We start from the raw sequence: 16,886 nt of genomic DNA on the forward strand, positions 1-16,886 counted from the left end.
CTCGGAGTGATCCTAAAACGACAAAAAACAATCGAAACAATGGAATTAGATTAGGTTAGTGGGCAAAGGGCGTGCGGCGAAAGGGGGCGCGCGTTGGTGTGCAATCATCGCCAATCATCGGCGATCACATTGAGGAAGACACGCGCGTTTGTTTAATGTTTTCTAAGCTAGTCCGGCCAAACACGGTGCATCAAAACGTGTCCACTTGCTGCCGGGTGTATGAAGAAGGTACTTGGCAATCAAATCTAAAATTATGACCTCCGCCGGGGATCCTGGCCAGCTGGCAAGTGCCGGAGCAATGAGCAATGTTCGCTCGAAAATAATGAACTCCCGGATCGGGATGACCACCTTTGACACCCAGCGCGCCCTGTGCGTGGTCCCGTGTTTTTTGGCGCGTGCTCTTTCAATCGCAAGAGGTCGTATTTTTGGCGTGATTGTTTGGTTGGCTGTCAAATGCGAAAAAACGAACTGCCAGCCAGCCAGCCAGCACGGGCCACGGGCCCGGTATGTGTGCGTGTGGATTGATGGATGGATGGTGAAGTCAAAGCCGGACTTGCGGGACCCCCCCCCCGCGGGGAGAGAGCCGTGTGGCCGCGTGTGGTGCCGTGGTCGCTTGGTTGAATAAAATATGGTATGGTCGGTCCCCAAAGCGGCACACGGCACGCCGCCGCTGTCAATGTCGCTTAGGTTCCGCTTTCAATCAACCTGTCCCAGCTGCCGCGAGCGCGCGAGAGACCCGCGGTGAGCTTGTCTTGCAATTTTTCCCCATTTTTTGCCCCCGTTGACTCAACGTTGTTTTGTGTCGCGCAAAATGTCGCTCCCCAAAAACGAAGCAAAATGGCGACAGGCGAGTGGTCGAGTTGAGGGGATCGCTAACGGTTCGGTCCGAAGCGTGAGAGATTGATGCAGTGCCTGCAGCGGGCACCGCGCGTATATGGTCGTGAAGTGAAAGTTAGCCCAGGTTGTTAGCGGCGCACGTTTTCTGCTGGCCGGGCTGCAGATTAGCCGCCCGGACCGACCCGGAGGCCTCTGTGAGGATCATTAGCTGCTGATGCGTTTAAGCGATCACGCGACCGCTAATGGGTCGCAGGGAGCAGAAGAAAGCAACGATGGGCATCAGCTGCGCGTCCCGAAACTTATCATGACCTCGGTCAAGCTGCGTACCCGGGGCTCGCCACACACAATGGCGGACGGTAGCCATGACATGGTGCCGACTCCGAGGGGCCCCGTTCAAAGGACTCGCCGTGTCGTCGAAGAAGATGGTTGGCGGTGAAATAAAAATAAGTTTCTGTCGACCTCTCTCGCCGACGATGCGTTTCGCCGATCGAGGTCTACGATCGTGTCGCGTGGTAGCCACACCACCCCAGCGCGCGGCGGCTCTTCTGCCGGCGGCAACAGGTGGCCAGATGGCGGACCGTGACCGGTTCGGGTTCGGGCGCGCGCGCGAGTAGGACAGAGCGCGCCCCAGCGGCAGTTTCGTTTCGTGGCCGATTGTCACAGAAATGTAAATATGCACCGCGACAATGGGCCGGCCCGCGAAGATGGCTTTTGAAGAATGAAGAAGAAGCGTGAGGCAGAAAGGGCACACACGGTAGCCATCGAGAGGCCGATCGGTCGGAACTGTGAATCGCACAAATACACGCGCCACCCGGTTTCGGTGGATACTCACGGTGGATCCCTTCGTTGGTGAACCCTTTTTGTGGGGCCGATGGTAGTAAAACGGTAAGTAACGCCGACGAAATAACAAAAACAAGCCCGACTCCGGTTTAGAACGAGGCCAGCATGGTTAAAAACAACAGTTGCACGATAAAACTAGACTAAAAACGAAACGACTTAAAACAGAACGAAAAACGAAATCGGAGTGCGAACAAGCACCGCACGGCCAACTACGGACAGTGCACGCTACGAGAGAATAATTGGCACTGTCTCGGTGCGGCGGCCGCCTGGCGGCGCTGTACGGATTAAGCTCACCTCTTTTTTCGGCTCGCGAGAGAGAGAGCATCTCACGCACTCGCAGTTGGCAGACTCTCTCTCGTATGGCTTGCTGAGATCGGCCCCAATATCTCCCTCTCTTTCTCTGTGTCTGTCACATTCTCTCTCTCTCTCTCTTTCCTTCGGTAGCGGATTGCGCCTGATCGATCGGCGGACAAGTGTCATAATGAGATGATCAGTTTCGTCGTTCCGTCTGTTTGGGTGCCGGCCACCGCGTACTCTCTGCTCCGGCGGTGGTGGCCTCAATACACTGCCCGGTGCGCTGTGTGCGTGATTTGCCGTTTAATTATGCGGTTGTTGCCACTTAGAGCGGGCCGCGCGCGATCAGCTCACGCGACTCGCGGCCGGTGGAGTGCTCCGATTGATCGACACGACACGGTTTTCTTGCCATTTTCAGGAACCCTGCCCCCCACACAGACACACACGCGGAGACGCAGACCGGTGGCTGCTCGTTAACGGCAACGGCGGTGATCGATCGCTTGAGACGTGTCAATTATTCCGTCAACGTCGCCCATCGTCGTGTCGCGCCGTCTGACAACATCCAGAGCTCTCCAGCGGTGTGGACAGGCGGCGGGCGCCACACCACAACAAGCCGGACCGCGGGGTCCACCCCCGGTGTGTGGGGACGGCGCATCCGTGAATTAGGGTTTAATGAAGTAATTAATTCTTCACGGTGGTGTGTGCGGCGGCGGTCAACGGCACTGTGTGCGCGCCGTTTATGTGTGCCTCCGCCGCGTTTTTCGGCCGCGTGATGAACACGGATCTAAAATTAAATCGCTCTCGCAGCGCAGCATTATGCACCATCCTGCCTCGCTCGGGTGGGCCCTCGCCCTTGGTGTATGAGTCAATCGTATTGGCGACCGCACAGAGGACAGTCGCTGTTGGAAACGCTGTAGAACCGTTCTGCCCGAAAAAGCCATCACGCAGGGGGCGAACAATGCGTAACAATGTTTCTTATTTTATAATCGCCACCCACCACCGACCCACCAACCACGAACGGAATCTCGTGGGTGGTGGTAGCAAATAATGTTTACAATTTCGGTGTACACGACGGCGACACCCGCGCGCGCGCGATAAGCAACCTCACGCATCGCGCGCGTAACGCAGGAAGCCGATTGTTCCCCTTTGGCCGTGTTTTGTGCTTGCCTTTCTGTGCCTGGTTTTTTTCCCTACGACCATCGTAAACCGAAAAATGAGTTTGGAAATACAAACGTTTGCCTAACCGTCCGCCCTTCGGCGCCAGCGCGCCGAGACGCTGGCGAGATGCTCAACGACGACGACGACGACAGTGCCTTGGCGAAGGACCGTCAACGAGTTGTATCGTTGGCCAGTTTAGGGCGCGCGCTCGTGGCGTGTCGGTGAAAAGAAAATTACCGCTCTAATTACATGCGGCCCGGCCGAATGCGACACAAACCGCTGATAACAAGATAATTTTCCACCGTCCGTGCTCTGGCGGTCTGTAAGTTGCTAATGTCTCTCTCTCTCTCTCTCTCTCTCTCATTCTCTTCTTTCCCACAGGTAAGGCAGCGGCGCTGGATTTATTGACATAATTCGCGGTATTCGTGGACAATTAATTGGTTTCGGAACGAGCGCGATCCCGGGCCGGCGGGGCGTTTTGGCACCGGTTCAGCACCGGTTCGTGTACCACCGCCATGGCGGCGCTTCAATGGAAGCAATTTGGCAAAAATGGAGAGATTCTGGTGTATTCCGTTTCAAATTACTGGGGCCAAGTGAGTCAACGATACTATCCCCCCGGGAGGGGGGAGCGCTACTATTGCCGAGAGGATAAAGCCATTCAATGGGAGCGCCGGTTCTTGCCACTCGCGGGCCTCAAATTGGGCCACAATCAACAACGAAAAGCTCTTCCTTCGGGCCAACGCAACAAAGAACTTGCGCCCGAAAAAAAAAATCGAACCACATGGAGACGCCTGGCCTCGGATCCTTGGGGCCCAAAGCTAATTTCGGTTTTGGCCACGTTTTGGGCGCGAACGAAACAAACAAAGCACGGTACGCGCGGTTACCAGCAAATTATGCTCTTAATTAAAACTTTTTGCTTCGTAAATTGTTTTCTCTGACCCGGGTCGGTCGTCGCGTTCCGCAGCAGTTTGATTGGTTTCACCCCCGATGTCGATGGTCTTGAGTTGGCCCATTCCGTTGGCTTAGTTTTATCGTCGTACTTGCTCCGTTCGGTTCTATTGGTTAATTGAATTTTCGTCCGTTAATTCTATCGACCGGATTGATTCCATTCTGGGTTCGCCACTTGAATTTTATTTGTTTTAAAAATAGTAAACTCAAGCGGACGAACGTCCGCGGACATCAAAGGATCGGCCGTGTGCGGATGTGCCATCACATTGACGCCTCCCGTCGGTCGGTTCTGAAGTGAGGTTTGTGTGGCGGTCTGTGCAAATAATTGCAAGGCGAGTGAAAAATGCAAATCGTCCGAAGAAGGACGACGCGGACACACACTAACTCTAACGAACGCCTTGGTTAATTGGTACGCCGGTCGCGCGCGCCGAATGGCGTGTTGATTTAGAGAGCACAGCCAAAGCAGGATGCTATGCGTCTTCGGCACGGCACAGCCGTGTCGTGGAATTCCACGGGCGGCTTTCAAACCCGTTTTGCCAGCACGCGGCTTTCCCGAAGCGGAAGCGGAAGTTGATATTTTATTCATGAAAATGTCGACGACGGACGCGCGCGCGCTTCGCTGTTCGTGGTTCGAGAGTTTGATTGCCTTCCGTGGCACGTTCTGCCGTAGAGTGGCACATTTGACGAGCCTCCAGTAAGCGATAGTTTCATGATGTGCTGCTGGCACCGCGACTACAACGAGAGAGAGAGAGCCCACCACCTAACATTAGGCTCCTGTAATTGACGGGATTTCACCAGCTCACCAAAGGTCCCGTTCGCCGGGACGAAAAACTCGTTTTCACCGAGCTCCCAAAAAACCGTCTCTTCCGTTTGACATGCGGATGTGAGCGCGTTTTCGGTGCTTGAAATCGGATCCACGCAGTTACTGCGGCCAGAGCCTACTAGCGGGCCCTGCACTCGACACACTGAAATATTCAACGGTTTAATTTTCCACCAGCTCCGAGCCCGGCTGCGAGCTGTCAAACGGTTGCGACGAGCGACGACATGCCCACTTTGATGATGATGATGGTTTCGTGATGGTTGTGTGCTGAATTCCGGCATTCCGCGCTGGGCCTGAGATGCGGATCTCTTTCGGTGCTCCGCGACACACAGGCACATAGGTGCGAAGGGCACCGGAATGGAATATTGATAGCTCAATTATAGTGGCGCTCTCGGGTGCTCTCGGCTGCCTAGAGTGTGGTGACAGTTTTGAGTGGTTTCTAGCGAAGCACCATCATCATGGCCTAGTGCGCTGTGCCAGCAGAATTAACAAAAAATCAGTGAAAAAAACGGAAGGTGCACCAGAACCCGACCGGTGTGTGACCGGTGTCCCCGGCAGCAGCAGGATGAAGGGAACTTGGTTCAGCGTAAGGTGAGAGCTGCACGTATGATGATGTTTTAATTTTAACGCGTGACGCCATGTACCGAAGGGGGTTCAGGACGCGGCCCGGCCCGGGCCACGTAACGGGTCTGCGCCTCGTCGAACAAAATGACATCGCCGTACCCGCCGCCGCCACCCGAATCCCGACGGTCCTCGACGCTAAGCTATGTTTTATTTTTATCGCGCACAATTAAAAAACCACATACAACACACGATCGCAGTCTCTCGATCGTGTGCCTCACCACGACCACCGCACGAACAAACGAGAACGGTAAAATGTCGGTAATTAAGCGAGAGAAACATGGGTAACATCACCAATTGGAGGGCCAACACACAAAACGATGGACCAACCGGCACCCGGTTGAAACCGAAAACCCATTGCGCGGCTCCGGCTTGTTCCCACTTTGTTTAGAGACTTTTGGCTAGCGCATCTGGCCATCCGTTTGTCAACCCCGTGCTGACAGGGACGCCCCAGAAACGGCCAGAAACCAGAAAGAGAGGGAAGAGGATGGATATGTCACCGATATTCCACTTCGTAGTACGCTGATAACAAAGTTTCAGCTTACGATCTCTGGTCTGACCGACGGAGGTGCCAATTGATGGGGCCCCGCTAGGGACTAGGATTTAGGTTTGTTTTGGTGTATGGCGAGATATCGGTGTGTATCGGGCTATTCTGGGTGTCGGCGGTGATGGCGCAGCAGCAGCAGTGTGTGATGCCGTGTGGACAGCGTGAGAACCCGGACGGTATCGGACGGTCATTGTTATCCCGCCAGTGCTTTCGAGTGAACGCTCTACAGAGTGGTCAAAAAATTCCCGGTTCCAAATCGGACGCTTTCGGTGTGCGTTTCCGTGGCCGTGTGTTTGGTTACCCTTAACCGGTTATCGTGCGTGGCGAAGATGCGTAGCTATCGACCCGGGACTGTAAACGGGATCCGAGTCGGTGATCGAAGAAGATCAACAAGTAGGCGACCGAGCAACGGTCGGGGTGTCGTTAACTAATTCGAACCTGCGGAACACCTCCGGACCCGGCCGACGGCGAGAATTGAAAGTGACAACTTCATTAGTCACCGTTCCGCCGCTCGAAGATGGCGCCAGGAGTGATGCAGCAGAAAGTGCCGTGATGGGCAAGAGTGTTGCCGCTCCCAAGACGAACCTGTGACGGGGAGCTGCCACGGATGTGTGTTTCGAAGGATGGCCGCAAGTGAAGAGGAATAGGCGGCGGAAGCCCAACGAGCCCACCCAAAACACGTGTTGGCAGCCGTGCTGTGGCCAAAGAGAGCGCGCGGGAGAGAGAGCGTGCCAAGACCTTATTTATGTTTGACCAGCTTCCCGGGCAGTGGAAGGGCGTCACGCGCAGCATCGGCACCGTCATGTCGCGGAACTGGAAGCAGTGCCTCGCCCGGGCATCGATAGCGATTGACAACGACAAATGGGCGCAAGCATCGTCCACGGAACCGGACTGGCACGAGGAGACGCACAAGTAGGTGTTGCGGGGCAAGCAATTCTCGAGGGACACTAAGAAGACACCAATCTGTGTATGTTCCGCGCCGTGCACCGTGTTTACTTTTCGAGCCCCGCGCTCTGGTGGGCGGCCAACGCCGGAAGGCGCGGGTGAGCTTAGCGGGTGTGTCGGGCGGGCGCGAAAGGTGTGATTGGTTTGGCGGTTTTTTCCCATTCATCTTCTGTCGCTTGCCCATCCTTTGAAGCGTCCGAGAGAGAGAGAGGCGAGCAGGCGGGGCCCGTCGTTCACCATTTGCCGACGATGATGCGTCGTCGTCGTCGTCGTCGTCGGAGAATCGAGGCCTGTAATTGACACTCTTTGTTGGGGGACGGGGGGTGGGGGGCGGGTGAGGGAAGATGTTGTCGATCGCCGCGGCTACATCGCGGCCGCCGTCGCCGCTGCTGTCGCCGTGATTCATTCCGCCGGTGTGTCCGTCCGTGTTGCGGATATTTTTAACTTTTGGCTCGCATCAAGCGCGCACGCCACCGGGGTGCTGTTGGTGAATCGGAAAAAAGAAGCGGCACCCAACAATGAAAAACCGTGGCCAAGGCGTGCCAAAGGAAAACTGCGGCACTGAACCGATCACATGCACACCGCGAGCGCAGATGGGTTCTTTAGTGGCACTTTTTTGCGAATTTCTCGGACACCGTTCTATAGGATGCGATGATTAAATCCCGTCCTTTCAGCGGCAGGAAATGGACAACGTTACATTCTACGTCTCACAGTTAACAAATGCATCGTGCTCGCGGGGCAGCTAATATTGGCAATTTGACGTTATAAGAAGTACCTTTTTCACCGGGCAGGCTCATCGAGGATGCTTAAAGATAATTCCAAGCAAACGTTGCTTTCTTTAAACTGCCAAAGCCAAAGTTGTTTGGCCAAAGGAAAATTGAGCAATACAAATATGTTTGAAATTATTTTTATGTTTCGGCGAAATATTGGTTCTTTTTTTCTGCCCGTTACTTCCGAGCAATGGAAAGTGACTAATTAAGGGTAGAACATTAAAACTCAGCAATCGTAGCACTCTTTGACATAAGCTTGTTGACTCTTTCAGGGTCAGCCAAATTAAGTTCGAATTCAGTGAGTAGTGTGTCATACAGCATTTGTCCGCGTATTTTTGCTCTATTTTCCTTCTTATCGCTACGATTCTCGACTGTTTCGCGGAAACTTGCGTACCTTTCGAAAAAGAAATTCTTTCGCTTATTTCGCTGGTTTTGGATCAACAACAACGGTCAACAGTTAATTTACGGTGGCCAGCCGTTTGATTTCGTGTGGTAGGCAATAATATAAGGTTACCTTCAAATAGGACAGCAATATTTTGTTTGTCCTCGTTACCGATCGTACAACTCTTTTACATTCGAATCTGTTTCCATTTTCCAGTGCCGTCATGATACTTAAACTGTTGATTGATTTGGGTATGGATTGGAACTGGTAATGAACTTTTGGTGCTTCTCGAACATCCTTTCGCCGGCTGTTTGGTAAATATTCAAAACCCATTCGGAGATTAATTCGACAAAGGGATCATAGCCATTATTCCATAGCCTTCAGAGGCTCGCTCAGAGGCTCAGAAAAAGAGCCCCCATGAAAACGTGAAAGGTTAACACACGAACAGGTTGTTATTATTTTCGCCCTGTGTTACTTGTGCGCAGCTTTCCTATCGCGCCCTCTTCGCGGAACACCCTTTGCAACGACTCCGAAAGTGTTAAAACATGCCCGGCCGCTAAGGTGGGTTAAGCTGTCCAAAAAAAAGTGCTTCTTTGAAGTGGAAGCGTTTCTCCTCGTTGCCGTATCTCTCCACCGGATATAGGAACTGGTTCGCGTTCGCGTTCCATTTGCTCTCTGACCTTCGGCGGGGGAAGGAAAAATTAATTCACAGAAGAGCTAAGGCGGCCCCACCGAAGAGCCTGAAAAGAGCCTGGTTTCTTCGCGTTTTCCGGTCCACTTTTTTCTGCTTCCGCCCGCTCTGAATCGCGGCTCCCGGGCGGCGGTTCGATTGCGTGACGAAGATCGGTAACACGCGCGCACCCCGGTGACGACGGTGGCCGCGGTGTTTGATAAGACCATCGAGAGCCCGGGTCCCGGGACCACTATCAAGCCGGTCAGATCAACACGGTATGGGAGCCGCGAAGGACACTTCGCCCACACATCCCGGGCCGTCTTCTCTTAACGGGTTCTCTTTTCCCGGTTCTCGAAGGCTTTCCGTGTTATTTGAAGTAATTATTGTAATGGAACCCGAACGTCGATCCCGAACCGCTAGGGTCGCTGGCGAAAGATGGCAGGCAACATAAAACCGATACGCAGGCGGAGGCAGCGGCCGATGCAGAAGCGCGCGCGTACCTCATAAAGCTAACGTTAAGATCAGTGCCTGATAGTGGAGTGGCTTTCGTGTAAGGGTTTGTGCCTGATAGTGGCCCAGCCGTGTTCCGTTCTAATGCTCGGTGGTGGCGGCGGCTCCCGGATTGACCCAGATTCGGAAACTGGAAAATTTATAACCTTCCTGCCGGGGTGGGCCCGGGTTCCGCTTTTGCCCAGTTAAGGTCACACGTTCGATTTAATATCCCTTTTAAGCCTCGGTCCACGAAATCCTCCGATATCATCCGTAAGCGCAAAGCCGAAAGCCTGCCGCAGATGTCGGTGGCGACCGACTGGCCGCCGGCTGGCGCCCGCTCGCGTATGGCTTCGGCCGAAGCTCTGAAAGTCCCGCCGCTCCCCGTTCTTTTCCGGCACGGAAATGGGGGCTTAGGCCGACCAATTTCGTGGGTCGCATGTAACATGCTCATCCGTCGGCCCGAAGATTGCTCTGCCAGGCGCGGCCTTCTAATGCCCGACAGCCGACATAAGACCTTCATCGAAATGTGTTTGGCGCCGGCGAAAATTATGTGGAATTTGTCTATAAACCCCATGGCCGGACGGGGTGACTATGGCGCAGCCAACAGAGGGGGACCACCCCGACAAAGAGAGAGAGAGAGAGCCCATCGGGCGCCTAGAAATGTCCGTTAACGAGAAAGAATGTTCGCGGAGAGGATTAGGTTCATTTTTCATACGGACGCGGGGCACGTAATGGAGGCGCCTGGTAGCCGAAAACGGTGGAGACGCCCTGTCTGCAGCGCCTCGGTCACCGAAGGTCAGCCGAAGGATGCCACGGATGCTGCTGATCGCAATCAGCAGCATCCGTGGCATCCTTCCGTGGCACATTCACTCAATAATTAAACAATTCTATGGCCGGTTCTGGAACGTGGCACGTGTGCAAAGGTGATGATTTAATTCCTGCAAAGTTACGGGTTTTCCTCTCGCGAGGCAATAAAACAGTCAACCGTCTCGGTCTCGGCTGTCGGCTGTCCAATCGGTCGAGTGATTGAGGTTGACTTCCGGCTTCGGTCCGGAAGCGCGGGCGCGCTCACGCTTCCCCTGGAGTGTTCGGGACATGCACGGAATGGACAATCGCCGGGTGGCATCAAGCGAATCACAAGGGTTTTCATATGTGCGAACGCCAAAAGCTGACAGCAGCAGCAGCACGAAGCAATAAACTGGTTCGCGCCCACCCTCACGATAAGAGTTGGTGGACGACATTTTAATCAGTTGAAGGGCGAACTTGGGCGTTATCTTTGGCGGGTTGGTGTCCTGTCGTTAAAAGGCGACACTAGCTGTTACCACTTGTTTGCTGTAAAAGTTTATCAGTCACTCAATCGTTCGTAACATCTGATCAGAGGTCCAAAAGTTTGGCCTATGTATTTGCACTTTCCCTCGATTACGATCTCTTGCGATTCGCGAAGTTCTATTACTACGCGGCCTTCAAAACATCGAGTCAGTGTTCCTTAGAAACCCGTCGGGAATTAGCATATATTTGGTGGTGGCCGTCGCGAATGGGAAAGAAGGAATTTGTGTATCGGAAATCAGTAGCTCCTGAACAGTGCAATGTTCCATTTGCGGTCCCCAAAGGACACAACAACAAATTGGTGGTCTGCACCGTTTCGAGCAATTTGCTATTTATGAAGCTATCAGCGTCGGGGTCCCGTCGACTTTTCCGCGGCCCGATGTTATCAGTGCACCTTGTTGGGGACCAAATAATTTTCCGCGGCCGAAAAGATCGGGTAATTTAGATTAGATTTGGATTAGAAATTTCCCGGGGCCCCGTGTTCCCGTAGCATCATGATTGATTGGGTTGGGGCTGCGTGTATTTTCCGGGTCGGGCGGGGAAGGCCAAAACAACACAAACACACGTGCGCGGTCGCGTAGGAAATGTTTATCTCTCGGCGGACCGGCGTGAAATTGTTTCGAAAGACACATAACTCGCAGCAACTCGTTGGAGGAGTTTGACTTTATCAACGTTTCCGAGATAAAGTTCCCGAGTTCCCGATAAAAGGATGCGCCGTTACCACGGGTGACAGTATTCAATCTTAAACACCTTTTGGCCCGGCGATGCCGCGCACCGGGGTCCCGGCCACGATCGATCACAAGGTCGACGGTGAAGATGGGGGTTGCTTCGGAACATCGTCCGCCTCGACGACGGGGACGACGAGAGCTCCGATGGCCACCGAAGCGCGGTATGTTTTATGTTGTTTTAGAGTATGTTGTTCTCGTTCCGAGAACGTGAGTGGGCGAGCAAATGAAAATTCATTCGCTCGCTCTCTCTCTTTTTCTCTCTTTCTCTGTCTCGGTCTTGGACGCAGGCCACCCGCTTCGTGTGCTGTGGCCTTTGTTTTTCCCTCCTCCTCACAAAACCTCCCACAGTCCCTCCGAAGTTTTCTCTCCGTATGCAGCATTCTGCGAGTGCTGCGTGTAGAGAGGTTTGCCTTTCGTGTGGCCGCGGCTGGCGCTTTCGGTTCGATACGGCAGAAGAACACGAAAATAATCGATCGAGCAACAAACCGACGACACGAAAGATTTTTGGCATCCGGTCCCGGGGCGCGAGACGCTTCGGGGCTCGCCCCCGGGGGAAATACGGATTTTCTCTCCTGTTCGGATCTGATTTATTCGTATGAAAATTGTACGCTTCGCCGGGCAGCCCAAGATTATGGAGCGCAGCTCACCACACCAATTTACTGGGACTGCCCGGGGGTGTCCGGGGGTCGTCGTCGTCGTTTGTTTATTTTACGACGATAGACGGACCGAAAATTAATGTAATTTGGACCCCCATATCGTCGGCTCACAATAAAACGGAATGCCGATGCTACTTCCGTCTTCCGAAGAGCATCGGTCCCCGTGGCCGTGAGACATGAAGATGAAGGGGCCGTTACTTGAGGTCACCACATCGTCGTCTTTGGCCGTTCTCTAACGACCTTTCACCGACGACGAATGGAGCTCCCATCCCCGCCGCTGCCTGGAGGTGGATTCTACGATAAGAGAAACCTGGCGGACGGCGGCGGATAGGTTTATGGTTTGTGTATAATTAATTATTAAAAGCAAACATATCCAGCCCGGCGAACCCGGCGTGTCTATTTGGCGCGCGATGTTTGCTGACCGAGCCGAGCGCACCGCGCGTCGGCTTCGTGGCAGAAACAGAAAAAAACCACACCCCGGGAATCCGGGGACGAGGGATGGTTCTTGTCGGGTGTTCGGGGGGTCCGCGAACGCTGCCGAAAGATGTATGTTTTCCGCGGTTCATTTGTCTAATGCCGGGCGACAGGATAAGGTTGCTGTGGGCCGTGGGACGATGTCCTCGTTTTTTTTTCTTTCGATTTCGTATGACTCTCGCGTGGCAACTTAACGAGCTCGGCCTCGGAGCTTGGGGACCGATTTCGGAAACTTCCCGAGAACAAAAACAAACGGCGGTCATCATCGTGCTCCGGCGTGCCAAGTGAAAGGCCAAGAAGCTGCGAGGTTCAGCTGTGCGTTCGTGACATTTGTGGACTCACTTTTGCGGTGGCCACGCACCCACACAGAGAAAGTGGAAAAATATTGACTCGGTCCACGGTTGAGTTTCCGGAATTGGGAACCATTTTCTTTCATTCGGACCGCTGGTATAAGTAGGGCAAAGCCTAGCCTGCTGCGATGCTCCTGCAGATTCCCCAGCGTTATTGTGCAGTGTGGGCCAAGCGACAAATGTCATTTGTCACAGATAAATGAACGCTTTGCTAGTTATCCGGGGCTGTTGTGCCCCGGCCCGCCCGTAGATAATGTGATACGCAGCGAGCACCATTAATGCTCGTGACGTGAGATAGCAGCGGCATGCTTGGATCCGAATGAAAAGATTCAGGTCGAGCGGAAAGTGAGCATATGCCCGTCCGCTGGATGGAGGCGCATGGTAATTGACTCCCCGAGGGAATTGTTGTACCTTTCTTTACTTGCTTTCGGCGAACAGCTTTCGTGCTCCACATCTGTCACTTCCATTCCGACCGAAAAAAAGATCAATTTCTTCATGGGTGAGTTATCTTCATTTGTAACGCTACCCGGGCAGGCATATCGCAGCTCCACCGTATGCTCGTTTGCTTGCTGGGCTTTGATTAGGCACAACCAACGTTGGGTTCTGATAGTGTAGGGGATGATTCTCCTTACGGAGTAAGTGCACAAATCTGGGCAGGCTTAGCTTTTTGGCCGCCGTCACCAACAAATGCCGCACAGTCGTGGCTCTCAGTATGTTTTGGTCCCCGTTGTTTCAAATAGATAGAAAAGAAGATTACAAAAAATCGTTCATAATTAATCAAACAAAATATGAAAAAAATTATTATGCTGCATCAAAGTGTTAGAAGAGGATAGAATTCAACCCACGTGTATAACCGCCTTTCTTCAATTAGGCACTATAGACGCTCCCAATGGCTCCACTAAATGACAGCGCGTGTACAACGAACCATACAGAGTAGTGTTGGTGACACCAGTCAAAAAGTTAATAAGTTGCTCGAATTTTTGGATTCCACTTAGTCTATGAACTTTCTCACTTTCGCCTCACCATCGTCGAAGATTGCTCCAATCGAATGCGTCCACCGTGAAACAGAAAGAGTTACGGAAAGGACATCGTGCTCTGTGTGTGTTTGTAGATTAAAAGTCGTCGTAAAAACAGAGCTCCTCGTAAAGTTTGCCTCCACGCGGCGGCGATTGCGGTTTGGAAAATTTCTTGATACCTCCCAGGCCCATGCCCGGGGGTCCGCAGAGACTCCCAGGGGATGTAGCGGAGCTCGCTTCCTGCCGGGCTGCCGGGTACAGAACGGGGCCGACGATTCCGACGGTTATTGTGTTATGTTTCTTGGCAGAACCCCTCTCGGGTCACCTCGGCGAGCACCGCTCTGTCTTTGATGGTTGTAAAATGCCGTACGACGACAGGCGAGCGCTGCACGCCAAGTGATGACGACGACGGCGGCGGGCAGCCATATGAATTTAATGCGATTTCCAGATTATGGTTGGGACCTCCGCGTGAGGGGGAGGAGAGCGGTGCAGCTCCTCCTCCCCACCAGGCCTTTTAACGTGTGTGTAGGTGTTGACTGTGGGTGGGCGGAACGTTGGGAAACTTTGCGATGGCGTGTGGTGGGATAATATTCCTCGTGCCAAACAACAACAACAACAACCAGCACCGAAAAGCAAAAACATGCCCAGTAGTAAACAATGGAGCGAAAAAAAATGACGGACGGAGAAATAGCAAAGCAGAAAAACTGGTCCAAGGCTGTTCTGGTGTGTGCGGGTGGTTGGTGTATGTAATTATAAATCATTCTGCAAACTTTGCTCGCAACTCACATTAAAAAGTGATTTTTCAAAGTGAACCATGATGAAAAGCTTTATATGGGAGCAATTCGAAGGCGGCTTCGATCTGCCCTAGAGAACCACACTTGAACCAGAGTTGTGCTCTTTTACTGTTCGAATTAAATATTTATTTTTGATCTGACAATTCAATATCAACCGGGTCAGTAAGTTGAGAGTGGTTTTTTCGATGAAGCAAAATGTAATTTTCAGGAGATCCACAAAATATTTGTACTCTAAGTAACTGCCGTTTGATGCTACGCATTTCGCCCACCTCTCACGTAAACTGTGGCTTGCTTTCGAATAAAACTTTTCTTCGATTGAAGCAAAACGGCAATAATTTGACGCATAGAAACCAACGTGCGAACAACATCTAAAACATCAATCCAAGGAGGTAAAGGAATAACATCGGGGCTCTGGATGGTCCAGGTTGCGAGGTTGTTGATGATAAATCTCGGTCAAAGGACACTCAATTTTCGACCTCCAGTTTCGTCTCTAACTCCACGATCTCCAATTATTTTCGTTTTAGTTATGAACTATGAACGAATTGCAAGCTCCGCATTTCAAAGCACAGTTCCCAGAACAGCTTTACGGCCGTGGCTCCACAGTCTGACCAGCCGTCCCCATTGGGAGCACGCAAGCACGCCTACGCGGGACGCCTTCCGGCGCGGGACGCAGAAAGAAAGCAGAAGAAAAAAACCCAAAATCGCTTCGCCGCTTGTCATTCGATTCGACACGCAATTTCCTCATTAGCCGCCGGGGCCACCGAACAGCGGAACAGCTTTCCGCGAAACGGCAGCGCGGCGGTCGGGGAGGAGCCCAGGTGGCCTCGCAACTCGCAACAGTGCGTTTCAATTGAAGCTCCAATTTCCTCTTTATTTGCTGCCACTTTCCGGCCCACGGAATGCCGTTTGGTTTCTTTTTTTTTTGCAAGGACCTCAGTGCACACCGTGCCGCGTCGACAAGGGTCCCGAATTGAAGATAAATTGTAAAACGAATGTAAACACGACCGGGAGTTGGAGACGACGGCGGCTCGCTGATTGATGCAAAGTTGTGGGCCAGTGGGCAGTAATTAATCCGTCGACGCGCCAAGACCGCGCCCATTTTCTTGGGCCCATTCCGTACGATTTGATGGACAGGCGTAAATTTGTGTATCGATTAAATTTTAATCAACGTCAGTCTTCCGTCAACGCCCGGGCTGTCCGCGTGTGATCCATTTCGTTTCCCACACCCGGGGGGTGGTCAATCTCGCAATGTTTTTTCTCCGGCCGCCTTCTCACATACTCGCGGCGTCGTATCCTTTGTCGGTGATTTTCATTACTCCTTCCGCTGGATCGATATTCATTAATATGCAATAAAATCCACCAGACCACTCCTTTCCCGGGGGCACTTTTCGCTTTGATCCCTGCGCCCGAGTGGGCTGGCTGCACCCGTTCGGGAAGGGAGCTAACCTTTCATTACACAAAAAGTGCCTTCCCGGCGTAGTCCTCGTCGGGGTTGCCGCCCCTAGATTGATCCAAAAGGGTGTCGGTCGATGGACGCCGTCGGCCATCGTCGGCGCCCATCGAAAGCATGATCTAAACCGGAAGATCGTCCGAAGGGTTCCTTTCGTGCGTGCTGGTTAAGGATAGTTTGGCCGGGGCTCGGGCATAATTTGCCGCTGATGTTGGGCCTGTGCCAGCGCCTCGGGCGCGGGCAGCGGGACTGAAATCATATTGCCCTGGAGAGATTGAATCGCAAATTCATTTAAAAATATAATTACACCAACATGGCGCCGGTAAGTCTACGACGACGACGACGACGACGAAGGCCCGTTGGGTGCGTAGAGAGGTCGCACCTGTAGCGCGCGCCTGGGTCGATGATGGGCGAGCACGAAGGCTTGTGTTGTTTGCCTTCGGGGCGCATCGTTGCATCATTTAACAGCCGTGTGCCGTGTGAGGATAATATTGTAAACTGTAACTGAAAAAATAAGCAACAGTTCCTGGTGAGGGTAACAATTTGCGGGATTTGATGCCGAGCGATTCAAATCTTTTAATGGGCTCATAATTGCTGGCGGCGTGAGGCGAACACCTCGGAACCTCGGAAGTCGGAGAAGGTTAGGTGGAAGTGTGCGCAACGTAACGCCGTGCTTGATCCCGGAGCCCGAGTTCCCGGGTCATCGTTAAATAAACGATGAAAAGTAATCCCGCCAACAAGCGGCGTTCGTTTTTCGAATCACGT

At 52.9% G+C, this 16,886-nt stretch overlaps 2 protein-coding genes across 3 annotated transcripts in view; one reads left to right on the forward strand and one right to left on the reverse strand.

The window, feature by feature from the left end:
* Positions 1-16,886, reverse strand: part of LOC131208637 (serine/threonine-protein phosphatase 2B catalytic subunit 3-like) — a 32,974-nt gene that overhangs the window by 4,059 nt on the left and 12,029 nt on the right. The window contains exons 1-2 of one of the 2 annotated variants that reach the window (XM_058201443.1): positions 1,670-1,896; positions 1-12 (exon numbers count right to left, since the gene is read on the reverse strand). The exon at positions 1-12 is cut by the window's left edge and continues 4,059 nt beyond it. The gene's annotated coding sequence lies outside the window, so the exon portion shown is untranslated. Of the gene's footprint in view, positions 13-1,669; positions 1,897-16,886 lie in introns of those variants that run through there. The other variant, XM_058201444.1, reaches the window with a different exon arrangement.
* The window catches only part of LOC131208639 (G protein-activated inward rectifier potassium channel 3-like), a 28,015-nt gene continuing 17,369 nt past the window's right edge, over positions 6,241-16,886 (forward strand). The window contains exon 1 of the mRNA XM_058201447.1: positions 6,241-6,977. Coding sequence (XP_058057430.1) covers positions 6,811-6,977 — 167 coding nt within the window. The 5' untranslated portion in view covers positions 6,241-6,810. The remainder of the gene's footprint in view (positions 6,978-16,886) is intronic.

The sequence above is a fragment of the Anopheles bellator genome, chromosome 2, assembly GCF_943735745.2.
Source record: "Anopheles bellator chromosome 2, idAnoBellAS_SP24_06.2, whole genome shotgun sequence".
Lineage (NCBI taxonomy): Eukaryota > Metazoa > Arthropoda > Insecta > Diptera > Culicidae > Anopheles > Anopheles bellator.